The following is a 26,919-nucleotide window of genomic DNA, read 5'->3' as shown; positions in this document are numbered from 1 at the left end:
CGCAGGCGATTTTTTAAAATCACCCACAAAATGCATGTGCAATGAATCTCTATGAGAAGGTTTATATCAGCACGGTTTGTGTGCTGTGCGTTCAGCAAAGCGGTGCCTGCCTGTACCATTTTTGGAGTGTTTTTGCTATAATGGAAGGTATAGGAAGAGCGCTAAACTCTCACAAAACCTCTTTATGCAGTGATTGCGTTCGCTTTTTTTTTTGAATAAATACATTGATTTTATTATTTTCCGGGTCAAAGAGTTCACTTCCTGACTAGCGTCAGGGAGTGAATCTCAAACCCGCTCTGGCAAAGCGCTTAGAAAAGTGTGTACAAAAAGAGTGCACAAAATCGCAAAACGCTTGCGTTTGCGTTTTTAGGTGTAAATGAGGCCTAATAAAGTGCTTGGGGTCCCATGTAAAACTCACACGGGGGCCCCAAGCGCGTTAGTTACGCCACTGGTCATTAGCTTACATCCTGTAAAGGCAATAATAAGTACAGTGTCACCTAGGAATAAATCATGGTAATTAAGTTTAAAACCCATGCTTTTCTGAATGGGAAAACCACTTTTGTTTTTGTTTTTTTAGTAACTGCCTTACTGCCTAATCTCTGCCTTTTTTTCTAAGTGACATGCCTGCAGCCTGACCCTTCAAGATGAAAATATATTTTTCTTATAACTTTGCTGAGCTGTACGTGCTTCCTCTGTCTGGCCGGCAGATGGCGCACTATGTTATACAGAAAGCAAGTGAAGGGCGGAAGGAGGAAGGAAGAAGCTTCTGGAAGAGGCTGGAAGGCTGGTACTGTACTATATAGCAAAGCATACATTGCAGGGGAGAAGAAGCTTGTGGATACAGTGAGTTTTCCAGGAGGGATCTGCTCTAAGGTACCAGCAGTGATGCAGCGCTATGGCCCATCTGCCAGTCAGACTCATTACCCAGCGTTCTGTTATATTCTGTGTCTCTAGGATCTGATCACTATTTACGGGTGCTACACGTGCCTTATTGCATCTAGTGGAGACAGCCAATCAGGAGCCATACTTCCTGACCGGTTAAATACTATCCTGTAGCAGCTAGTCCTTTACCTGAGATACATTGTAGCCGCATCAGGCAGCCATTGGCTTGGGGGTCGTTGGGGAACTACATGTCTCAGCACGCACTTGATTAATACTGCCTATGAGCTCACTATTCTACACACACGTGCCAGCTTAATAAGTTTAGAGAGATTATACAAAAAAAAGATAGTGCAGCTGAAATGTAAGAACAATTGAACATAAGAAAAAGCCTTTTACCAGATTATACAGAGTTAGGTATATGAAGATCAGACCAAATGGTACAATCTAGATTGCATGGTGAATGGCCAGGTTTAGCGTACAAGTATGTGGTAATAATGAGGATTGCATGGTACATGGTCAGCATAACTACTGTAACCTTATCAGATTTTAACAGGTGTGTTCTGTTTCTTATCAGTATTGTTTGCGTTCTTCCACATTAGGACAAGAGTGTGTGTTTGATATCTGTCTTAAAATTGGGCAGATGCTCCTAGTAATTTTACTGAATGGATACTGATGAAATCTGTATTACTATAAAGCACATATCATGCAGTGTCCTATGTGTGTTTAAAGAATGCATGTGAAAGGCTGGAGATGATGATTAGTGGGTCAGTGTGCTGCTGGTTTGGGAATGCCTGTGTAGTGTACTCCTTCCTGACAAGTTTCAGTTTTGTAATCTGCATGCTGAGCATTCTAGCAACAGCAGAGAGCCATATGCTGTGCATCTGTGCTGTGGTGACCCGGATGAAGTCTATTGCAGCAAAGCTTGCTGGGAAATGTAGTTTCTGCTCTGAGAAGAGAAACCTAAACTAAATTTTGACTAATAGTAGATTTGTTTAGATCCCTATGCGCTGTGCTGCTGATCCCATTCAATACAGTGAATAGGTCAGCGATGCGCTTCTTGCAAAAATTGCATGCAGCAGTGCGATAGAGCACCACACTTCTGCACACCGCATATGATGGGACAGCAGAAGTGTTTTCTATGCACTTCTGCCATTCTTGCATGTCACACACCATTTGTGCATATGATGTGATCGAGCCCTAAGTGTCATCATATTGTTCAGTTCCTGCTCACGCCATATAATAAGCTGCAATGCATGCCTATAGATCACTGTAGTTTGTTTAGATCTCCAGCTATGACTAATGCTGAATACACACGGTGCGTTTGCGCACTCGATTTCCTGCTCGATTCCCGTCGATTCGTTTATTTCCAACGTGTCCGATTTGGATTTCGATGGATCGTTAGGTCGATTCGCATGCAAAGTATGCCAAATCGACCTAACGATCCATCGAAATCCAAATCTGACACGTTGGAAATAAACGAATCGACGGAAATCGAGCAGGAAATCGAGTGTGCGAACGCACCGTGTGTATCCAGCATTAGGTTGTGTTAACATTACAACAGGTTTTTACCATGGACAGTGACGCTGCATGTACTGTTACCATCCATAGCACAAACCCCTTGTTCAGATGTGTCCATTGCATCAGAATTGTCACCATAGCATACCATAGGCGAGTGGATCGTTACCATCCAGTCCTGAAGGACCACTCCAGCGAAAAAAGTAAGCTGTTAAAATCTGACAGAACCAACAGTTTTTTTGGACTAGTCCATCTCCATATGAGGGATTGTGAGGATTTTCTTTGTTTTCAAAAGCACTTCCTGTACGGCAGTTTAACTGCCCAAACTCTTGCACACTATTTTGTCAGTTAGACTTAACAACTGCCATTAAGGAAATGCTTTTGAAAACAAATAAAACCCTGTAAATCCCCATGATCAGATGGACTAGTCCAAAACCTGTCGGTTCTGTCAGTTTAAATGCTTACTTTTTTCGCTGGAGTGGTCCTTCAGGACTGGATGTTAAAGATTCACTCACTGCCCAACAGAAGGCCACACACAACTATGGGTAGTAAGTGAGCCAGCACCTATTCAGTAAGGATCCTTGGGCAAGACTCCCTAACACTGCTACTGCCTGTAGAGTGCCTCCTAGTGGCTGCAGCTCTGGCGCTTTGAGTCCGCCAGGAGAAAAGCACGATATAAATGTTCTGTGTCTAACCAGTTTGTATTGTACTTTTAACGTTTTGTGGGAATTCTTACCAATTCCTCGGGTCTCATGTGCTACATGAACAACAGCAATCCCACAACCGTACATATTGCTGCAAACATTGTTTGGAAGAAATGTATCTAACATTTACTTTTTTTTTTTTTTGCATTAAGTAAGATATTGCCATGGCGGATGGAGGACAGGAAGGAAGCAAAGAGCATGAGCACAGTCTTCAGGGACTGCTACATATGGCCATTGAAGCTGGTGGGGGAGTGAACCAAGTGGGATCAGACCAAACGGGACAGATGACAGATGAGGTATGAAACTAACGGACTGAGTTTTAAAGAGACTCTGAAGCGAGTCTAAATTCTCTTTTTTAACTTGTATTCATTTTAAGCACCATAAGCCCAGCTAAACCGCCGCTATCCCGCGGCAAAACGAGGTGTTTATACCCCCCCCCCCCCCCCAATCCCCTCTGGTTGTGGATTTTGCTGTTCATAGAGGCAGAGCTTGGAGCTGCAGCTCTGTCTCCATGCATGTAAATCTGCTGGCGGATCTCCGCCTCTCACTGCCCCACTCAGTGAAGGAAGACCGAGGGAGGCAGGGGTTGACGGGCGAAGAGCCAGAACTACAGCCCTAAGCTCTGCCTCAAGCAGGAATCGCTCCCCTGACACAGGACAGGGGATTTGGGGGGTATAAACCCCTCGTTTTGCCATGGGATAGCGGCGGTTTAGCAGGGCTTATGGTGCTTTAAAATGAATACAAGTTAAAAAAGAGAATTTAGACTCGCTTCAGAGTCTCTTTAAGTGGTTTTCAAAGATGTGACATCTTCTATTGGCCCAGAATCCTTCTTGGTTATGACACAAATAAGTCTTCTAGTTACATAAGATGACATACCCTGATATCGCTGTGTGAGAGAATGAAGCCCAGTCTTCTGAACCATACTGATTTTAATTTAGAATTTCTGCACCTGTTTAAAATGTACCCGAGCTAAACGGGCAAAGAGACTTTAAATTAAAATCAGCTCTTCTTGCTCCAGTGTGGTCACGCAATAGCCAACTCAGCCCGCCCACGCATGCGCAGTAAGGTGGAGCCGTGGCCTCCGTGGTACAGCGCATGCGCAAACAGGCTCGCTCGGCTATTGCTGCACTCAGCAACGAGGGCTTTAGACTTTAGATCAGCGAGGGAAGCCTTGATAGGATCCTGAGGCTTCCTGTCCTGTCCTGCTGGCGGGTAACTGCAATGTGTCTCAAATGCTGACACTTGTAGGATTACAAACACTGCCATTTGGCTGCATTAAAGGGAGCCTGAGGTGAGAGGGATATGGAGGCTGACCTGTTTTTAAATAATATACATTGTGTAGCTGTCCTGCTGATCCTCTGCCTCTAATACCTCAAGCCATAGACTCTGAACATGCATACTGATTTGATGTCTATGACAAATCTGACAAAATTAGGTACATGTTAGACCCTACCGATCAGAAAGATCAGCACGACTGCCAGGCAACTAGTATTGTTTAAAAGGAAATAAATATGGCAGCCTCCATATCCCTCTCGCTCCAGGTTCCTGACCATCCTGCTGTTCCTGTGCCTCTAATACTTTTAACCATAGACCCAGAACAAGCATGCATCAGATCAGTTGTTTCTGACATTATTGTCAGCTCTGACAAGATTAGCTACATGCTTGTTTCTGGTGTATTTCAGACGCTACTGGAGCCAAATAGACCAGCAGGGGTGCCAGGCAACTGGTATTGTTTAAAAGGAAATAAATATGGCAGCCTCCATATTCTCACTTTAGTTGTCCTTCAAAGGGAACCTGAAGTGAGAGGGATGTGGAGGCTAACATATTATTTCCTTTTAAACAATGTAAGCTGAAGGCTTCTGTTTACTTTTCAGGAAAGGGACTGAATTCACAAGCTGTATGACAAGCTCATTTGCATAAATACATCTAGTTGTTTAAAGGGAACCCGAGATTTTTGGGATTTAAAAAATCATACATACCTGGGGCTTCCTCCAGCCCCCTCCAGGCTGATCCCTTGCCGTCCTCCTGCACCGCCAGGACCCTTCCACAATTCGGCCACAAGACCTCTGGTCGGGAGTGTACTGCGCAAGCATGGCTGCGCCTGCGCAATACTACTTCGCAGGTGCAAAACTCTCCCGGCCATGGGAGCACAATGGGGAGCAGGCTCGGCCAGATTGTGCCTGCACTGACTGGCCCCAACTAAGGCACTTCCGGGGCCAAATTGCAAAGGACACACACACACACACACACACACACACACACACACACACACACACACACACACACACACACACACACACACACACACACACACACACACACACACACACACACACACACACACACACACACACACACACACACACACACACACACACACACACACACACACACACACACACACACACACACACACACACACACACACACACACACACTTTGGGCAACGTTGTTAATCGTCATGATTTTCTTGTATAAATCGTTGGTTGTTACGATAAAAAAATGTCACTTAAATATATCATATAGGAGACACACACAATGATATTTGAGAAGTGGAATGAAGTTTATTGCATTTACAGAAAGTGCGCAATAATTGTTTAAACAAAATTAGGCAGGTGCATAAAATTTGGCACCACAAAAAAGAAATGAAATCAATATTTAGTAGATCCTCCTTTTGTAGAAATTACAGCCTCTAAATGCTTCCTGTAGGTTCCAATGAGAGTCTGGATTCTGATTGAAGGTATTTTGGACCATTCCTCTTTACAAAACATCTTTAGTTCATTCAGGTTTGATGGCTTCCGAGCATGGACAGCTATCTTTAAAGAGTAACTGTCAGGCTGCAAAAGCTAATTTAAACCTCTATTCACCTGTGTTAAACAGTTTAGAAGAAAGCCAAACAGGGAATACTGAAGTTAAAAATCTCTCTTACTTTTGATGTGTACTGAACAGCAAGGCTGTTATTCCCAAGCTCTTAAAAGTACGAGAGGCCGCATAATATACTGCAAAGCATTCTGGGGCTGCTTCTTCCCACCTTGGGTCCTCCTCTCTGCTGCTAGTGAGAAGTTACAGGCTCAAAATACAGCAGCTTGTAACTCAGCCCAGCTCACAGCACTGAAAAATCACAGCATATGTTCCGTTAGAGTATACTGCATGAGTCCGCTATTGTTCCTAGCCACATAGCTAATTAATATTCACTGCACAGTAGTGTTGTCCATTAGGATCTTTTTTGTAAGTCGAATCATCAGGAAGCAGGGAGGACAAGACGACACAATTGGCTTCATAGGAGACAGACAAACATGGAACCTGCCATGAGCTGTCAGGAGCATCATTCTCTGCAAATACTATATAAAAATTCTGTGAAATCCAAACGTGGACAGTGAAATGCATATGTAATGTAAGTACAGCCAATATTTAGCTACTGATATATGTGTTTTTTTTTCTGAGACCTTATACCTAACAGCTCCTCTTTAACTCACACCACAGATTTTCAATTATGTTCCGGTCTGGGGACTGAGATGGCCATTCCAGAACATTGTACTTGTTCCTCTGCATGAATGCCTTAGTAGATTTTGAGCAGTGTTTAGGGTCATTGGGCTCTATTCTCAAAGACTTCCCGCATGCGGTAAAGTACATGCGGGAAGTTTGCACCCAAAATACCGGCAAGTTGGGATTCTCAAAATGTTCCGCATGTTTTTTCCGCATGCGGAAAAAGTGTGATAAAAGTGCGGGATTCATGCGGTAAAATTTCCACAAAAGTCGGTATTTTCCGCAATAAAAGATCAATTCTCAAAGATGTTCAGGCGCATCATTTCTTCGTTAATTACCGAATTTTTATCACCTACAAGTAGTAGGTGATATATTCCGCATCCCATTGACTTTAATGAAGTGTGGAGGCTTAAGGGCTGTGCTTGGTGGACTTTAACTTTTTTTTTTTAAACACTTTTTCATGCGACCTTTTTACCGCATGATTCCCGCATGAATAATGCCTGTTTCCGCATCTTTTTTCCCGCATGCGGAAAACATGCGGAAAATGTTAGTGAATGCTGAAAAAATGCGGAGTTTACCGCTGGCGGGAATTTAGCGCTAAAATTTTGCGGTACTTTTGGCTCTTTGAGAATAGAGCCCATTGTCTTGTCTTGTCTTTGTCACTGATTCCTTGACATTGGTCTCCAGAATCTGCGGATAGGCCTGGTGCACACCAAAACCCGCTAGCAGATCCGCAAAATGCTAGCAGATTTTGAAACACTTTTTGTTATTTTCTGTAGCGTTTCACCTAGCATTTTGCAGTTTTGTGAAGCGGTTTTGGTGTAGTAGATTTCAGATATTGTTACAGTAAAGCTGTTACTGAACAGCTTCTGTAACAAAAACGCCTGCCGTTTTTCAGAGCGGTTTGCGTTTTTCTTATACTTAACATTGAGGCAGAAACGCATCCACAATCCAAAAAATGCCTCACCCCGGGAGTATGCGTTTCTGCAAAACGCCTCCCGCTCTGGTGTGAACCACCCCATTGAGATACATTGACCAAGCATATCCGCAGCCGCAAGCGGCTGCAGAAACGCTGAAAAAGCCGCTCGGTGTGCACCAGCCCATACTGAGTGAAATCCATGCATCTCTCAACTTTGGCAAGATTCCCAGTCCCTGCACTGGCCCCACAGCATGATGGAACAACCACCATATTTTACTGTAGGTAGCAGGTGTATTTCTTGAAATGCTGTGTTGTATTTCCTCCATACATAACGCCCAAATAACTCAATTTTATTTTCAGCAGTCCACAGCACCTTATTCCAAAATGAAGCTGGCTTGCCCAAATATACTTCAGCATACCTCAAGCAGCTCTGTTTGTGCTGTGGGCAGAGATAAGGCTTCCTCTGCATACAGCATCTCCTTGTGTAAAGTGCGCCGAATGGTTCAACGATGCACAGTGACTCCATCTGCAGCAAGATGATATTGTAGGTCTTTGGTGCTGGTCTGTGGGTTGACTCTGACTGTTCTCACCATTCGTTGCTTCTGTCTATCTGAGATTTTTCTTGGTCTGCCACTTCGAGCCTCAACTTGAACTGACCCTGTGGTCTTTCATTTCCTCAATATTTTCCTAACTGTGGAAACAGCTGAAATCTCTGAGACAGCTTTCTGTATGCTTCCCCTAAACCATGATGGTGAACAGTCTTTGTCTTCATGTCAATTGAGAGTTGTTTTGAGACCCCCATGTTGCTTCTCTTTTAGAAAAGTAAAAGAGGAGGGACACTTACAATTGACCCCCTAAAATAATCTTTCTCATGATTGGATTCACCTGTGTATGTAGGTCAGGGGTCACTGAGCTTACCAAGCCAATTTGAGTTCCAATAATTAGTTCTAAAGGTTTTGGAATCGATAAAATAACAGTGCCCAAATTTATGCACCTGCCTAATTTTATTTAAACAATTATTGCACACTTTCTGTGAATCCAATAAACTTCATTTCACTTCTCAAATATTACTGTGTGTCTCCTACATGATACATTTAACTGACTTTTTTTTATAGCAACAACCAACGATTTATACAGGAAAGTCATGACAATTAACATGGTTGCTCAAACTTACGCAATTAGAGAATGTGCAGGGCTGGCGCTTCTTTGCGCAACTCTCTTTACAGCAAAGGAGGAGTTAAGCGGATGATGGCCAGGTGCGCGCCAAAACTAGCCGGGTGGAGCACCCAGCTAAAAGAGCCTGGGGAGAACACTGCTATTGGTACTTATGTTTATTTCATCATGGCATTTGTAAATTCAGGTGTGTGGGTTTTTTTGTTTGTTTTGTGTTTTGTTTTCCCCCTGGTAGTTCACTTCATTAGTCTCAGTAGAGGTAAACCGCCGCATCCCCGAGCCAAAACAAGGGCTTTATACCCACCAAATCCTGGGGCAAAATTTTACGACTTTCTTGGTCATGGATTTTGCTGCCTGGGGAGGCAGAGCTTTGAGCTGTAGCTCTGCCTCTACTGACGTCAATCACCATGTGGATCTCCACCTCTCCCCACCCCTCTCTGTGAAGGAAGACTGAGAGGGTCAGGGAGAGGCAGAGATCCACGGCGATTAACCTCAGTAGAGGTGGAGCTACAGCAGAAAGCTCTGCCTCTTTCAGGAAGCACTGACCAGATTGTCCCCCTGGGATTTGGGGGTCTAAAGCCCTCGTTCTGGCTCGGGGATGTGGCGGTTTACCTCTACTGAGAGTACTGAAGCGAACTACGAGGTAAAAATAGCAATTTTTGTTTGCTTCAGTCTCTCTTTAAAACGACATTTACACATAGAATATTGGTAAGATCTCCCACAGTTCACATATCCAGCTGGGGGTGACCTAGAGTTTTTTTTTAGTGTTTTTGTATAGCTAGGTCGAGTTTTCTGTAATGTTCACATTAACAAATGGATAAGGAAGGCCTCAAACCTTTATACGCCTCACCACACAACTCCACTTTTAAGCTGACTTGGACAGAGTAGTTGGTATTTTCTCTGTCTGTGGTAAATGTCTGGTTTATAGGTCAGGGGAACTGTGGGAAACATTCTTGATATTTCCTCATCCTCCTGTGTGTGTATGTAGGGAGGGTAGATCATATGTATTTAAGCATTAGAACTATGCTGCAAGGTTAAGTCCAGCACTTTCTAAGTATTAATCATGCCTGCATTAGGTAGTCAGTTCAGGACTCCAGCCAAAAGGGGTATTATGTTTAATGCTTCTTTCTGGCCTCCCTCCATCTGGAATTCAAGCTGGAATTATGTTTACAATGGCTTGGGGTTTTTATCCATGTGCTACATCCCATTTGCCTTTTTTAAACTCCTCTTTGACAGTGTGGAGCGGCAGCCTGGTAGAATATGTAATCCCCTCTCTCCCTGATTTCACTGCTGCCTCAATGCTGCAGCAACCATTCACAATCGCACTTATTACAGCCCGTTCTCCTGTGTTGTTGTTATCTGTAACAGTAATGAAGGATTAACAAACACATATACATTCCATGACCATTTGTATTCTATAGTGCATAGTGATGCGCTAAGCTGCTGCACTTATGGGTGTATTTTGATGATTTCTTATTAAATATACACTGTAAATCCTTGGAAACTGCCTTTGTGTAAAGCTGGAGTCCAGTCCTAATAGTTAAAGGACAACTGTAACGAAAGGCATAGGAAGGCTTCAACATTTATGCCCTTTTAAGCAATACCAGTTGCCTGGCTCTCCTGCCAATCATCTGCCTCTAATACTTTTAGCCATAGACTCTGAACGAGCATGTAGGGTGTTCAGTGTTCTCCCCAGACATTTTTTCCAGCCGGGTGGCATGAAATAGTAGCCGGGTGGCATGAAAAAGTAGCCGGGTGGGTTGAGATGAAAATGCAGGGCAACTCTGCTTACAGCATAGGAGGAGGTAAAGAGGTGAGCCGATGACAGCCGGGTGGTCACCAAATCTAGCCGGGTGGAGCACCCGGCTAAAAGAGCCTGGGGAGAACACTGGTGTTTCTGACATTGTCTGAACTGACAAGATTATCTGTATGCTTGCTTCTGGTGTTATTTAGACACTACTGGAGCCGAATAGATCAGCAGGGCTACCAGGAAACTAGTATTGTTTAACCACTTCCCCTTCTACTGTACGAGTATCTACGTCCCTGCTTTACCTTGCAGAGACGTAGATACTTCTCCCTTGCCACTGTGCACTCCCGCTAGCTACTACGCTCGTTACCGCCTCCAATCGGTTGGGGGGGGATTAAAGAATGGGATTGCAGTTCCCATTCATTAATCCAAGACCCCTTACGAATGAGCGTCGGCGATCAGTTAAATGCCGCCTCATTCACTTATGCCGATACTTACAAGTCCATGCGATACCTTGCTTCCTGTTTAGCATACTTATAGTACAAAACAGAATGGAATGCACAAGGACCTCTTGTGGCCAAATAGTAGAATTACACCTACATACAATTTTTTTAATTAAAAGTCGTACATTTTATATTTAACTATTTCTCTCCCACACTCTCCCATAGAACCCTTAATTTTTCTTTAAAAAAAAACAAAACAAAACATAAATAGTTACCTTAGGGCCTGAACTTTTTGTTTTAAATATTTATGTCAATAAGGTATATTACTGTTATTTTTTAAATCATGGGCTTGTGAATAGTGATGGACGCAAAATTGAAAAAATGCACCTTTATTGCCAAATAAAATATTGGCGCCATACATACTAGAGAAATATTTTAAACGTTGCAATAGTGGGGACAAATGGGCAAATAAAATGTCTGGCTTTTAATTATGGTAGCATGTATTATTGTAAACCTATAATGGCCGATGAATTTACCTGTTTTTTCCTATTATTCCTTCATTTAAAATGCAGTTAGAATAAATTAATTCTTAGCAAAAAGTATAACCCAAAGAAAGCCTAATATGTTGCGAAAAAAACAAAATATAGATTGTTTCGTTGTGATAAGTAGTAATAAAGTTATATGTGAATGAATGGAAGGAGCGCTATTGCTCTGGTGTTTAAAGTGAACCAGAGACGAAGCAACCTCATGTATTTTACCATATATATCAGTGGGGACATTAGAGAAAACACCTACCATGCATTCTGTTTCATTCTTCACTGCTCAGCTTGCTTCTTATCAACCCTGATAAAATCCCCGACTGAGCATTCAGCCTGGCTTTGCCCAGGAATATTTATAACTCACTGTCTTCTCTCATGTCTTTTCAAGCCCAAGCCTGCCCCCTGCTGGCTCTGCTTAGGAGTCATTATAGCAAAGTCATTATAGCAAAGCCAGACTAAATGCTCAGCCTGGGATTTTATCAGGGTTGATAAGAAGCAAGCTGTGCAGTGCAGAATAAAACAGAAAGCAGGGTAGGTGTTTTCTCTAATGTCCCCACTGATATATATGGTAAAATACATGAGGGTGCTTCGTCTCTGGTTCACTTTAAGGGGAAAAAACTTGAAGGTGAAGTGGTTAAATGAATGGAAATAAATATGGCAGCCTCCATATCCCTCGTGTTACAGTTGTCCATTAAAGGTTCCTGAATCTGACACCTGGAATATAGTTACTCCCTTTCCACCGGCCAGCTGCTTGGATTCTCTATTGGTTCACAGACCAGGTGATGATCTCAACACTAGGTTAATAGGAGTGTGGCATGGGTATGGGAATCTATGTCTGAGCTTCCAAACCTGGACTCTCTGGAGCTCAGCAGGGTCTTTTTGCCATCAGCATGCAAAAGTGACATGGCTGTACAGAAGGCATGTCCAAAGTCCAGCCCTGAGGGTCAGATTTCTAGTGGTCTCCAAAGCCCTCTAAAGCAGAAAGAGCCACTGATTAGCAGCTGCCACTGTGCCAGCAGCAGTAACAGCCACTGATTAGCAGCTGCCAGTATGCCAGCAGCAGTAACAGCCACTGTGCCAGCAGCAGTAACAGGAACTGATTAGCATCTGCCACTGTGCCAGCAGCAGTAACGGCCACTGATTAGCAGCTGCCACTGTGCCATTAGCAGTAACCGCTACTGATTAGCAGCTGTCACTGTGCTAACAGTATATGGGTTATTTCCCGTGGAAATATTTTATTTGACAGAATGTCACAGGCATAGTATACCTTATGGCGATTAGCAAAAATTGTGTTTAATTTCTCTAGTTCAGCCCCTTAGTACTCTCGAACAGCGATATGGCCCTTGGCCTAAAGTTTGGACACCCCTGGTGTACGGTGTACAGCCCTGCCACCTGTTTACGGTCTAGCTAGCCTTTGCAGCAGGTGTTCTTAACAGGGGTTCTGCCGATCCTCAGGGTTCCTTTAGAATCCTCCAGGTTTGCTGCAGCACATTTTATCCCTAACGGCAAGAAGCTTTGAATTAGAATGCTACGGTTTATTGGCTAACTTAGATTAAATAAAAGTAAGCGTTCCGACTCCAAAATGTCATGCTTTTACTGATGGCTAACCCGGTACAATACTCTACTGCTACTACTATTGTATCCCTATAAGAGAGGCCTAACGGCTGTTTAGGCAGTCCTCTTAGTTTACTGGTGGGATCTGCCACATCCCACTTTGAGATGAATGGAAGCGTTCATCTCAATGATTTTACTGTCGATTGTGCAAGTGCTGCAGTCAATCAAATTTTTTTTTCATCACACTGCGTGTAGCTTCTAGCGGTGTTTGTGGTTCCGTATCCCCTAGGGGCTCAAAACACGACAATGGAATTACAGAAACCAAACGTTTTTCTGCTCGGAAGCAGAAATGCATTTAGCATTAGCGAAATGAGCTGCCAGCAGTGGGCCACATATATGGCAGGGCTGTGGAGTCGGTACAAAAATCTTCCGACTCCAGGTACCCAACATTACTCAGACTCCTCGACTCCTACTCCTTAGTCTAATTTTTACAAAAGCTATGGATTTGATTTAAAAATCTGACTCCTACTCCTCACTTTATTGAAAACTCAAACCTCGACTCCGCCTCCACAGCCCTGGTGGATTGGCCCTTAGCAGTAGTTGTCCGCTGAAATGGTTATGTGAGAAAGTTTCATTTTCCACTGCTTGGCTTTTCTGGTGGCGTCACTTGTTGTCTGGGAAGCCTGCAAGGACTGTGCCACATGGTGCTCTACAACGCCTCAAGTAATCTGTATCAGCAGTTCTAACATTACTGTACATTTACTTTATGTAAATCTATAGCAGCTCTAGGGGTGAGATTGTTTTCATAGCTCAGTTGACTCTCACATTTTAAAGAAAACCTGAACTGAAAATTAAAAGTCAAAATAAGCATACACAAGTCATACTTACCTTCCATGTAGTCTACTCCTCAGTGTTTTTCTCCTGTCCCGCGTCGTGTTTGTTCACTATGATCAAGGGAATTTTCCGTCCTCCATTTTGAAAATGGACATTACCCATAACAGCTTTCTGGCCAGCACACAGTTAAACTGTAACATCGCCCACTTGAGCCATAGGGAAACATGGACATTACCTGGTACATCAGTTTTCCTCTCAGCTATAACTGACAGCAACTGATATTTTACTGACAGCAACTGATATATTTCAGATCTGACAAAATATTGTCAGAACTGGAAGGGATTATTGTCAGAAAAAAATGGTGACCTTCTGAGAGGAACTGATGGCAAGGCAACTATGTAATGTTCATTTGAAGTTACCTCATGTGCTTATTTTAAATATTTTTACTCAGTACAGGTTCTCTTTAAACTAAAATATTTTCCAAGTTATATCTCAAGAGATCACGGCCTCTGCCTCCAGGAAACACCACACCAAACAAAGCATTAAAGAGGAACTGAAGTGAGAAGAATATGGAGGCTGCCATATCTATTTCCTTTTAAACAATGCACATTGCCTGGCAGCCTTGCTAATCTATTTGCTGTAGTGTCTGAATCACACCAGAAACAAGCATGCAGCTAATCTTATCAGATTTGACAATAATGTCAGAAACACCTGATCTGCTGCATGCTTGTTCAGGGGCTATGGCTAAAAGTATTACAGGCAGAGGATCAGCAAGACAGCCAGGCAATGGGCATTGTTAAAAAGGAAATAAAATATGGCAGCCTCCATATCCCTCTTGCTTCAGTTGCCCTATAAATACTGCGCCTAAACTGCCTTACACAGGGGTCAGGAACCTTTTTGGCTGAGAGAGCCATAAATGCCACATATTTTAAAATGTATTTCTGTGACAGCCATACCGTATGTTTCAAACTGGGACAGTGCGCATGTGCAGCAGAGGACTCACGTCCCTGTTGCTATGGTGATGTGTATACAGTTGATTCACTGGGTAGCGGAAGTGTCAGACACGTCTTCAGCTTCTTTTGGGTTTCAGCAACATCCCAGAGAGCCAGATGGGAGAAATGCCGACTAACAGCTTGTACAATTAGCTAGCTGACTTGGGCCTTGATTCACTTTGTAGGACGAGATCCCCGCTCCAATCAAAGTGCGGGGATCTCGTCTTACAAAGTCACTGGGCCTGACAGAATTCCAGAGTGGGACAACTGGAGCAGCTGTTCTTTTTCGGGCAGCGAGAGTGATGCTGCATACACACTTGAGATAAAAGTCTTTGGAAAATGAAAGATCACAGACCAATTATACCCCATTCCATGTAGTATGAGAGCCATACCTTCACAGTCTATTCTATGGAGCTGCACTCCCCATCAGATAGAAATCTTTGCAAGATGCTGCACACAAAGATGCTGTACACATTCAAAAGATCATTATCTGCAAAAGATCTCTTCCTGCAATAGATCCATTCCTGCAAAATGCATTCATAGTCTATGAGATCTGCAGATCATCATACACACCTTGTTTAACAGGCAATCATCTGCAGATCAGATCCACCAGGATGGATTATCAGATCTGCAGATGATTGCCAGATATGCAGATGAAGTCTGTTAAACAAGGTGTGTATGAGGATCTGCAGATCTCATAGACTATGAATGGATCTATTGCAGGAAGAGATCTTTTGCAGATAATGATCTTTTAAATGTGTACGGGCATCTTTGTGTGCAGCATCTTGCAATGATTTTATCTGATGGGGAGTGCAGCTCCATAGAATAGACTGTAAAGAGTATGGCTCTCATACTACATGGAATAGGGTATATTTGGTCTGTGATCTTGCCTTTTCCAAAGACTTTTATCTCAAGTGTGTATGCAGCATAAGGTAATAGTGTATGCTACAGCAGTAGCGTGTACTACTTTGAAAATGTTACTTGCTCTGCCACACGAAGTTGCGCTGCTTGAGCCGTGTAGCTTAGTGAATCAACCCCTACTGATTTGTATGTGAGCCAGATGTAGTCATCAAGAGCCACATCTGGCTCCCGAGCTATAGGTTCCCTACCCCTGCTCTAACACAACATTTTTCACTCACTGCCTAGTGTTAATTAAAGGACTACTATTGTGAAAAATTTTAAAATTTAAAGTGCATGTGTATGTATAAAATTACTATTAAAAGTACTATTGTATGCACTATCGACTACTTTTTCATATCTTGCTGTCACTAACAGTAGGCAATAAAAATCGTTTTTTGCTCAGTCCAACTGCCAAAATGGTGTGCAAGCAAGTAGGGAGGCTGGCTGGCATCCTAATTTAGATCCTTTTTCATAGAATAATTTTGTAAAGAATAAAGGAAATGCTTAAAATCCCCTGTGAGAAGATGGACTAGTTAATATGTATTTTAATTTTTTAAATTTTTTTGTGATACTGGTTCTTTAACAGGCACCATAAATGCTGGAAACAGCAAAGTAGTGCTAGTGAGAGATGGTCAGTAAGATGCATATGATTCCGCCTAGCAATCAAATTTATTGCAAATTGTACATGACAAAAGGAACACAGGCCAGGTACTATCTTCTCCGCTGCTAGTTTATTGCTCAGATGCGACCATCATCACAACAGGGTGATACAATACGTCTTGTGCAGTCACAGATGGAAAGATGTGGATTGCTAGAGGGGCAGACCGGTATACCAACAATTTGCACATGCTCAGTAGCATTTGTAAGCTATTTTGATGGGAATGCTGAAATGTTGGTACACCAGCACAACAGCCATTTTGCACCCGAACGGTTCTTGCTCACATACTTGTCTGGGCGTAAGTATTGCAAATTGTATTCCGCTTGGAATTGGGCCACACATGCACTTCCTGCTGGTTTGGATTGGCCCAATTCCAAGCTGTATGCAATTGGCCTGAAATGTGTATGCAGACTTGAATTTTTAGTATCGGTTTCTCTAGTGCTAGTGGGGAGAAGAGTGGATACACCAAAGAGTAGACCACATATCAGAATTTAACTTGTGAATTAAAGAGGAACTTTAACCCAGGACTGAACTTTGTCCCAGTCAGAAGCTGATACCCCCTTTCCCATGGGAAATTTTTACCTTTTCTCAAATAGATCATCAGGGGGGGTCTGTGTGGCTGATATTGTGATAAATTCCCTCCTTTAGTGGGATGTCGTGACCATGGTCCTGACAGTTTGCTGTCGGTGAACCTCACTGCATTGTGGGAAATAACGTCTTTTTTTCCAACTGCCAAGCAGGCAATATCTCCCTCTGTGCATAGAACTCTCAGTAACAAACATTCTGTACAGATCACCTGGCAGAACTAAAGGTGTCACCACCAGTGATAAATTTCAGAATGTGAATCGGGAAGAGGAAAGCTTTACAATGGGCAAACATTGCTAAATAAGCTATAAATGAATGTTGTAAAAAAAAAAAAAAAAAGCAATTTTATTGTTATTTTCACTACGGTTTCCCTTGCCAGCTTAGTGTCCCCCAGTTCCTTACTCTTCCTTCCTAGTGTTAAAAGCAAAATAAAAAAGAAAATACTTTATAGGCTAATTGGTTCACCGGCTAACTCACCAAGTAGTACACAAAGGAATAACAGTAATTCAGAATGGCTACACCAGTATCCTACCATAAAGATTCATAGACTGTAATTGGCAGTGAGTAGAGTTTTCAGTGTTTGTGCCGAACTCTTCAGAAGAAAATAATTACTGTATTATAATATACTCCTATATTATTATTAGATGCAAATTGAACAGTCACATCCCATAAGGGTCAGTAGTAAATCTCTCTCACAGGTGCAATGCATCCAAGAGGTGCTATTTCTTGAGACCTGAGCAGGCTTTGGCAAATCAAAGCTTCTAGCTACTTAGTTATTACGATTATTTATTATTTTTCCTTTTTTTTGTGTGTGTGTGTGATTTGCTAGCTTAATCTTCCTTCTTGCAGGTGGAGCCAGAGTTTGATAACTTTTTCCTTTTCAGCATTGCTTACAACGCTGTGAAATTCAGGTTGTGGTTCTAAACTTTATGATCCTGGTACAGGACTGTTGATTTGGTAGTCTTGTATCCTATATCACACTCTCATTCCCTCCTCTTACCTTCCGAAGTCCCCCCCCCCAACCCTTAGCAGCCAATTTATTTAGAGACTTGCAAGTGCTCAAGGCCAATTTTATTTTAGCACATTTTTTAAATGTATTATTTGCTACATTTCCTTGCTACTAATTAGTACAGCTGTAATGTGTATTTATGACCACTTGTCACTAGCGGGCAGTGTGAGACAATAAAAGAGGAGTTATGCTTTCTGTTTCGATACCATCTACTAGCAGAGAGACATCAAAGCATTCCAAGAATTTACAGCACAATGAGTACTGCTGGTTCAAGTCAAAAGCAGTGCATTTATCACAAACAAGATAATTCCTTTGAGGGTATTAATGGGTTACAGGAGGGGGAGAGCAGGGAACATTGCAGCAAGCCTGCCTCTTCCTACCGTAGAATTGGACTTTAGCCAAAAGTCAAACTTTTCAAGGAGTGATTTTGGGGAAATGAAAGGAACTGACAATGCACAGAGGTATATGGATCCAGCATGAACATACCTCTGTACTTACCTTGAGTAGCTTTGCCTCGGGTTAGGCATAGTTTACCCTAAGTTGTATTCGCTTTCATCCCAATTTCACAATAGTAGTTCTTCAGCAACTCGCTTGCTGCAATGAATTTTGCAAATGAAAAACTTGATCAAATTGTCACTGCTTTTATGTTTTTATTTATTTTTTTTAGCTCACTTCAATAACTCCTTTTCTTTCCTCCCATTACTAGTGTTGGTTATTACCTTTTTATCATTTCATCTTGAGTACAGTTATTTCTAAGATTTTGCTGTATTTTGGAGAAGGGCTTTGCACTGAATAAGAAGAGATAACAGCGGTGATTTTTCCTGATCTGCTCTATCAGATGTGATATTTTGTGAGATGTCAGGGCTCTGCACGCACCTCCCATACTATTGAACTGCCCATCTATGCCTGTCTCCCTCCACTGCGGTAGCATTATGTCATATTAAAGTATGTCACCAAGAGCACAGATAAGTGCCCTTCCTTCTGAGTCTGACACTTTGCTTGCTGCTCCCGGTGATCTTAAACAGATGGAGACCAGGAAAGTGTTTGCCCTGCAGAAGCATTTCAATTTTCTGGCTTCAGATGGTAGTGATAAAAACCAGAGTACATTTATGTTTACAGTGCTGAAAGCACGGACCAATTTTTTTTCCTTGCAGTTTCTATGGGGAGTAGCAGCGTGCTCTCTGTATGAGTAATGTCCCCAGGTCTGGGAGACAGCATCTGCTTTAAAGGTCTTTTCAGATACCTTAATAGTCTGTCTTGAAGCCTTCCGTACTGTACATATGCTGGAAAACAAGTCCGGCACATACAATCATGGTGTTCATTAGCACAAGTATAGAATGATTATTTGTAAATGCAATTAGTTTCATCTCTATTCTGCATGGCAATAAAAGCTCTTAGTTGTCCACCTTACAGTATAGAGGCTACATTCACAATGGCCGCTGTGCTCCCTGTTATTGCAGGAACACAATGCAACAGAATGTAAAAGTCATACCACATGTTACCCGTGTGTTGTGTTGTATACACTGAAGCACAAATATGCTTCACTGTGAAAGGGAACCAAAAACCATTTTTTTCCCCTGGTTTCTAATCGCTATAAGAGCTGCTCTGTTGTCTCTTTCCCCCCCCCGCCCCGTTTAGCTGCCCATTATTTATCCAGGTGAAGGTGTGAAGCTAGAATCTGTGACTTCTGTAAACCCTTTCAATCTCAGTGTTCTATCTAATCCCCCCCCCCCCCCCTTCTAAATCTGACCAATGTACCACACACCTGTGTTCAATTTTTCCTCAATTATGATAAAAAAGATTGAAAACTCTGAGAAAATTGCTTGAGTGTATATATTAACAAATTCAAAAAATAATTGATCAGTAAAATCCACCATCCCCAATAAACTTTTATCTCATTAAAAAAATGATGAAATCCGATCAAATTTCTTGTTGGAATAGAAATTTTTTTTTTTTTCGATTTGTACAACCTTTTGGACAATGAAATTGTCCCAAATGTCACAACCAAACATTTTGTTTAAAGAAAATATTGCTCTGAGTTTTACATCAACCAGATTTTCTATGGAAGTTGGAACCAAGTTGGTTCTGTGGAACCACAACTCCCAGCATAACTTTTTTGGGGGGGTGGGGGGGGGGGGGGGGGTGGGGGCTGGCTGAAAGTGCAAAGTCTGCACCTGAAGCCAGCTCACAATTCCTCACATGCAATTATACTGCAAATAGATGTGAAGCAAAAATAATAAAACATTAAAGATCTGGGTGTGTTGAAGCGAGGGTGATCAGGCAAGTTAGCACACCCCAGTCCAGCCCACACTTGTCTATGAATGACTAGAAAAACTGGAATTCTGTCTGTTTTCCTGGCCCTACAAGGGAGTTCAGAGACCCGGCAATCCGCTTCCACTTAGGCCTCATTCACACTCGGACCTTCTGAGCCTGCGTTTCAGGCTTTCCTGATCGCCGGTGATCAGCAAAGTGCTGCAGCACAGTTCATCCTATGGGATTACTTATACTGCAGCTATTGCAGCGCAATGATTGCAACTATGCTGCATGTAGCATTTTCCCGGCATTTCTCATTCACTGGATCGAGAATCACAAAATTCAATCGCCGGAAAATCACGGAATGCAGGAATACAAAATCGCAATAGCTAGTTGGAACATGATAACCATTGTGTGTGGCCCTGAGAGAAATGATTATGTATTATTAAGGCGACCCATTTTGTTCAATTTAAGTTTCCAAAAGTTGTTAATCTAGTTATTGCGTCAGTCACAATATTTCTTAAACTTTTTTAAAAAAAGTATAATTTTATCTGTATACCTTTTGCACATCAATGTTTTCCATCTAGAAATCAGGATGACAGAAATGCAGTCTGCTTTGTCAGTATTGACTCTTCTTCTAGTACAAATGAAACATTTGAGGGGGCACAGGAAATCTGGGACACAACATGAGGTACTGGAAAATGGGTTGCGCTGTGGGGAACCTCGAATGCTGAGCACCAACAAGGGGATACTAGAAAGCTGTGGCATTATCTGTGCACTGGAAAACTGTGGCATGCAATTGGGAGGGAGGGACAGCGTTCATGATATGGGCTCTTTTCTGTTCATTCGTCACAGGTCCACTTATTTCCTTTTTTTGTCCAGTATGATCATGTTACATTGTGCTGGTTTGCTGAATTGCCCAGTGTAGTTTGGTTGGAAGGAATACAAAAGGATAGCACTTTGGTGATCCCCATACCTGTAGCTCAATTTAAGGAATTGGGTACACCCTGGAATAGATTGAAAACGGCAAATTTATTGATCCAATTATGTCAGTAACCATGAACACGCCTGCCCTTTTCCAATAACCATGAGTAATTGTCAAGCCCAGCCAATGTAGATCTAATATTTGTGATTGGTATGACGGCATTGCACCATTTTTGGATCCTTAGCGAATTTTCCTTCGAGCAACTTGATAGGAAAGCCATGTTGGGACAGGCGTGCCCATATCCAATCTGTTTAGGAGGGTATTTAATGGTAGTGTTGGTGCATTTGGCTTGTTCAAATTCAGAACCTTGTTCTGAATTTTGCTGCTCTGAATCCATGTGCATGTGCAGCGCAGCAGGGGGTGTTAACTTACACTTGTCTCCGCCTCTGTGCGCTGCCCTCCACCACACATTCCAGCTCTCACATATGTCTTCCTTCATGAGGAAGTATATGAGAGTTGTAATGCGCCGTGGAGGGCAGCGCACAGGCGGAGACCTGGACCAAGTTACCACTCCTGCCGACGGTGCGCATGCACAAAGATACAGGTTCAGATCTGCAAGATTCCGAATTTGAAAAAGCCTAATGCACCATGAATGTTAATAGTTGTGTAGTGCAAAAGATTCTGTAAGGGAAAAAAGTGCCCCAATGGGGTACTTACCTCCCGAATTAAGTACCCCCAGGGGCTTTTTTTCTTCTTACAGATTCTCTTTAAAGCAAACCTGAAGTGAAAATTAACTGAAATAAACAATTGTATCTATAGTCCTACTCCTAAATAAAGTTTTCTTTTGTGCTTGGGAGTAAATGGCACAGGAAACCTATTTGCTGGTTATTTTTGTCCTTGTGGAATATACCTGGCCTGATAAAGTTGGGATGTGCCTTCTACTTCTCTGGCTTCTTAAAGGGAACCAGAGATGAACGTTTCACACAAAATAAACATATCAGTCGATAGCTTGTAAAAAAACAAATGCTCTACCTGATAATTTCGCCACTCTAGTGTGCCTTTTTTAGTGTTTTTTTTATCCATTATTGCTCCAGGAAAAATACAATATGGCCGCCAGCTCATATCCCTTCTGCTTCTGGGTTATGAGTTGTTCTGGATGTGCTGTCTAGGCTATATGAGACTAGGCTGCTATTTAGGCTATATGAGAAAGGCTGCTGCAGCCTTTCATCTGTGTGCTTTGATTTTGGTATGATGTGCAGCTGCCTCAGCTGCCTGTAGGAAGTGTCTCTCATAGAAATGAAACTGCAGTCATCATCATTATCTATGCAGAGTGCACACAGATCATATTGCAGCCACACTTGTCTGTTTCAGAGCTTCTCTCTCAGCAGAAGCAGCCCCTCCCATGTCATCAGAGCTCTTGGTATGCAAAGCTGAGCCAGGAGGGGGCAGGCTTTGGCTTGAAAAGACTCCACAGAAGAGTGACTCAGCTATAATGTTTCCAGGTCAAACCTAGACTGAAGGCTCAGTCAGGGATTCTTATCGCAGCTGATAACAGACTAATTAAGCAGATAAGAATGAAACTAAAAGCAGGGTACGTGTTTACTGTCATGTTCCCACTGATAAATGTAGTAAAATACATGAAGGTGCTTCGTCTCTGGTTCTCTTTAATTGTGGCTTCTTTCCCATGGTGTAGCGGAAGCTCTGGCTACAGGAAGCCATGAACAGCATCTTTGCAGGCCAGGCAGATGAAGTGCAGCAGATGAAGGAATGTCTGCAAGAGCTGAGCACTAGCATTGATACAAATGATGAAGATGGAGAGGAGCGAAAGGAGACCGCATTGGAGTATCTGGCAGATTTGTGTGAAAACATGGATAATGCTTCTGGTAAGTAAAGCTACATATTAATGTGCAGTGATCATTTCAGCTGACTGTAAGCAAGCAGTGACCGCTTATACAACATGATCTTTTGGCGGGGGTGGTGAGAGGTAGAATGCACCCCATGGTACCTAGACACATAGGAATGTATTTATTTATTGTATGTATAAAGTGCCAACATATTACGCAGCGCTGGACATTAGTTTAGGTTATAGACAATATTTAGGGGTGACATACAGCAATAAGACAATACAGGAATACAAGAAAAACCAGATCACGCAGCACAGTAGAGACTCGATTCACCATGCTGTGACAACTGCCACCACAGCAGCCACCACGCAAGCTGCCGCGGGCAAAGCCCTGCGCGCAAACAGCGCCACTTTGCGTGATAAGCGAAGGTCTGCGTGCGAACAGTGTTACCCCACATGACAAGTGAAGGTCTGCCAGATGGGACAGAAGTATTTAATCCAGCTGCTTTTTGGGGATCTCAGAGGACTGGGGACTCCTATACATGAGTAATAAGTTGTATGCACCCAAGAGTATCTACCACCATGAGTAATATAGACAAGTTGTATGCACCCAAGTGGAACTACCACATGAGTAATATAAACAAGTTGTAAGCACCCAAGTGGAACTACCACATGAGTAAGCCAGTGACAAAGCTGAAGGGAAAACCTGGGTGCTGAGCAAAAAGGAGGAACTCTCAAATCCCTCCTACGATTGTATCCACCATCCTCCTCTTACAAATTACAGATCTATTTTATATTTAAATCTACTTTTTGTGTTTTGTATTGTTTTATGGTCTCTGCTCAAGGATAAGTTCAGTATGACAGAGCTAAAATCTATGACCTATTGACCCTTTTTTTATCTCCTTTCCAGCTCTCAGAAGCTTTTTTCTGCTCAAAGGGTGTCATATGGCTGCAATTCTTTATCAGTGAGGGTTACATTATAGTCATTTGCATTCCTCATGCTTAAAGGAATACTATCGATACCCAAGTGTTCTAAAATGACAATGTACAAATAATGTCTAAGTAGCTGTGTAAACATTTTCCTACTTTTCATGTTAAATATCAGAGGCAAAAGCTGTAATTTATTGAGGGTAGGATTTAGCTATATTGGGACAAATCAATTGCAGAAGGGGTGTCTGCTTCAATGCACAGCCAGAGTTGCATATCAGACTACAGAAAGCAAATATCAAACATATCAAACTCTGAAAGCAAAAACAGTATGAAAAGCTGTGACAATTGGTTACATTTCCTCTGCTCTCTTCAGACAGGTCAGTCAGAAACACAGGAGCTGCAGCTGTTGGGAGCTCTCTCTCTCTCTCTCTCTCACTCTCACTCACGCTCACACTCTCTCTCACACACACACACACACACACACACACACACACACACACACACACACACACACACACACACACACACACACACACACACACACACACACACACACACACACACACACACACACACACACACACACACACACACACACACACACACACACACACACACAGCTACACACAGAGTTAACTGATCAAGTGTGAGGGGAATTTCCCCTCTCCTCATGGCTCAGTCAGCTTTGGGGTCAGTAAAGTTTGAATGTATTTTGATAACAGTAAACAAAGAAGTTGCTACTAAAATGTATACACCAGTACTTAGGGCCCTTTCACACCAGAGGGATTTTTCGGCGTTTTAACGCCACGGCCGAAGTTGGCGTTTTGCTAGGTAAAAGAAAGTCCATAGACTTTCATTTTACCTTTCACATCTAACTCGGCGTTTTTGGAGCGTTGCGTTTCAACGCTCCGGGCTCTTTCACACTAGAGGCTGCGGTAGAAAAGGCTGAAAGTCAGCCTTTTGCTTAACGCCAATACATAGCGTTTTCAAAGCGTTTTGAAAGAGTTTTACAGCCCATATGAAAACGTCCTTTTTTTTTTTTTTTTCTTCTATAAAAATAAGTGAACAAGTCAGCTGTAAAACACTTTGAAAAGGCTTTGAAAACGCTGAAGTTGGCGTTTTCCATTGACTATCATTGAAACGCCAACAGCCAACTTCGGCTGTAAACAGCCCTGAAAAAGCTCCTGGGAGCGTTGAAACGCAACGCTCCAAAACGCCGAGTTAGATGTGAAAGGTAAAATGAAAGTCTATGGACTTTCTTTTACCTAGCAAAACGCCAACTTCGGCCGTGGCGTTAAAACGCCAAAAAATCCCTCTGGTGTGAAAGGGCCCTCCCAGGAGCTTTTTCAGGGCTGTTTACAGCCGAAGTTGGCTGTTGGCGTTTCAATGATAGTCAATGGAAAACGCCAACTTCAGCGTTTTCAAAGCCTTTTCAAAGCGTTTTACAGCTATCTTGTTCACTTATTTTTATAGAAGAAAAAAAAAAGGACGTTTTCATATGGGCTGTAAAACGCTTTGAAAACGCTTTGAAAACGCTATGTATTGGCGTTAAGCAAAAGGCTGACTTTCAGCCTTTTCTACCGCAGCCTCTAGTGTGAAAGAGCCCTTAGCAGCACTTCCCAAACAATTCCTGTGTCAATTGAAAAAAATATGTGAATCTATAGTATTCCTTTAAGGGCTCAGCCACACTGTAAGCGCTTTCCTCCCTTCGTCCTCCAGGACGGCCCCTCCTGAGATTGTGTAAGTCCCCCCTCCCAAATCGGAAACACCTTAAGAGAATTAAAATAATTAATTGATGCAGTATAAATCCCACCTCCTCACAATCTCCCACAGTTTTTTGTTTGTTTCCCAGACCTCACCACGGAAGCACCAGGGAAGGTTGTTCCTTTCAGTAGGGGAGCCTGTTGGCACCTGCTGCACCATTTTTATTGTTTTTTCTTAGTTTTTTTATTTTTTTTGTAAAGTATAATTTAGGCTTGTTACTGGTGTGCGGCCTAGAATAGGAAGCTAAGCAGGAGGTTACCTGTTTTTTTCCTATTTTGAATGAAGGGGACTGGAGAGGTTCCCTCTCTTCATTATACTTTCTGCGGGCATGGCGGCGGTAAGCAGAGATGCCGGATTTTCCGCATGCCCGAATATGACGCAAGTTTGCATGATAGGTCGCATGTATGCATCATTGGATACGCGTGAGCGCGTGGTGCGTACTGCGTCATGCATAAAACGTCATGCGTACTGATCGTGTTAGGCGGCTGAAAGTGCGAGTTTTGTAAACCGCCATGGCCACGCTATACACGCAGACGCTACAGCTCTGAGGGGGTCATGGTGCAGTCAAGTGGGCCCACCACAGAAGCTCAGGAGAGTGCTGCAACTGGTGAGACTGAGCAGTCAGGTCACATCCACCGGTAAGCAAACACATTTCAGTGTTTATTGCAGACTCCTGTCATATTGTTAATGGGTACATGTTAGTAAGACTCTTGGTGTTTGAGTTGTTTTGTACTACAGAAACTCAAAAGCACTTCGAAGTCTAGCTGATGTACTAAATGTGGTTACAAGTTGCCTGAAGGAACCTCTAAGACTTTGTTTGGTCTGTTATATCAAGTCTAAGTCTTATGCTCCTAGACCTGAAAGTACCACAGTAGCTTTATTTGACCTGATGAAACCCATGAAACAGGAAATGGCTACAACTTTCTCAGCTTTCGGGGCAGCTTTACCCTCTTGCCCTATGCAGGCTACACCTTTTTGTTCTGGCAATTCCCTCAAATTCAAGCGTTCATACCACAGGGGAGCAGCCATATACATAATCAATTGCTTGATTGTTGGAATCATTTAAATCTGGGTCTCAAAGTAGATTTTTCCACAATCAGGGATTGTGCATTTTGATTGAAGCATGGCTGATTACAATGAATGGCTGTGGTGCGGATTATGCAAATACATGCATACATATTTTGGTTGGCCATATTATTCTGAAAGCAGTTATACTTTCATGTAATGATTTGTGCACAAATGTTATAACAAGTTTGGGTTTTCT

General features: G+C 42.6%; 1 protein-coding gene across 5 annotated transcripts in view; it reads left to right on the top strand.

Moving 5' to 3' along the window:
- Positions 1-755: 755 nt before the first annotated feature.
- HSPBP1 (HSPA (Hsp70) binding protein 1) overlaps positions 756-26,919 on the top strand; it is a 55,897-nt gene continuing 29,733 nt past the window's right edge. Inside the window, exons 1-3 of one of the 5 annotated variants that reach the window (XM_068242943.1) lie at positions 756-843; positions 3,254-3,397; positions 22,812-23,001. In XM_068242943.1, the coding sequence (XP_068099044.1) occupies positions 3,266-3,397; positions 22,812-23,001 (322 nt within the window). In that variant the 5' untranslated portion in view covers positions 756-843; positions 3,254-3,265. Of the gene's footprint in view, positions 874-2,855; positions 2,946-3,253; positions 3,398-22,811; positions 23,002-26,919 lie in introns of those variants that run through there. The other 4 variants (XM_068242945.1, XM_068242942.1, XM_068242944.1 and 1 more) reach the window with 4 other exon arrangements.

The sequence above is a fragment of the Hyperolius riggenbachi genome, chromosome 6 (genome assembly GCF_040937935.1).
Source record: "Hyperolius riggenbachi isolate aHypRig1 chromosome 6, aHypRig1.pri, whole genome shotgun sequence".
Taxonomy (NCBI): domain Eukaryota; kingdom Metazoa; phylum Chordata; class Amphibia; order Anura; family Hyperoliidae; genus Hyperolius; species Hyperolius riggenbachi.
Note: the sequence above shows the minus strand (reverse complement) of the source record. Positions and strands in the feature narration are given on the sequence as shown.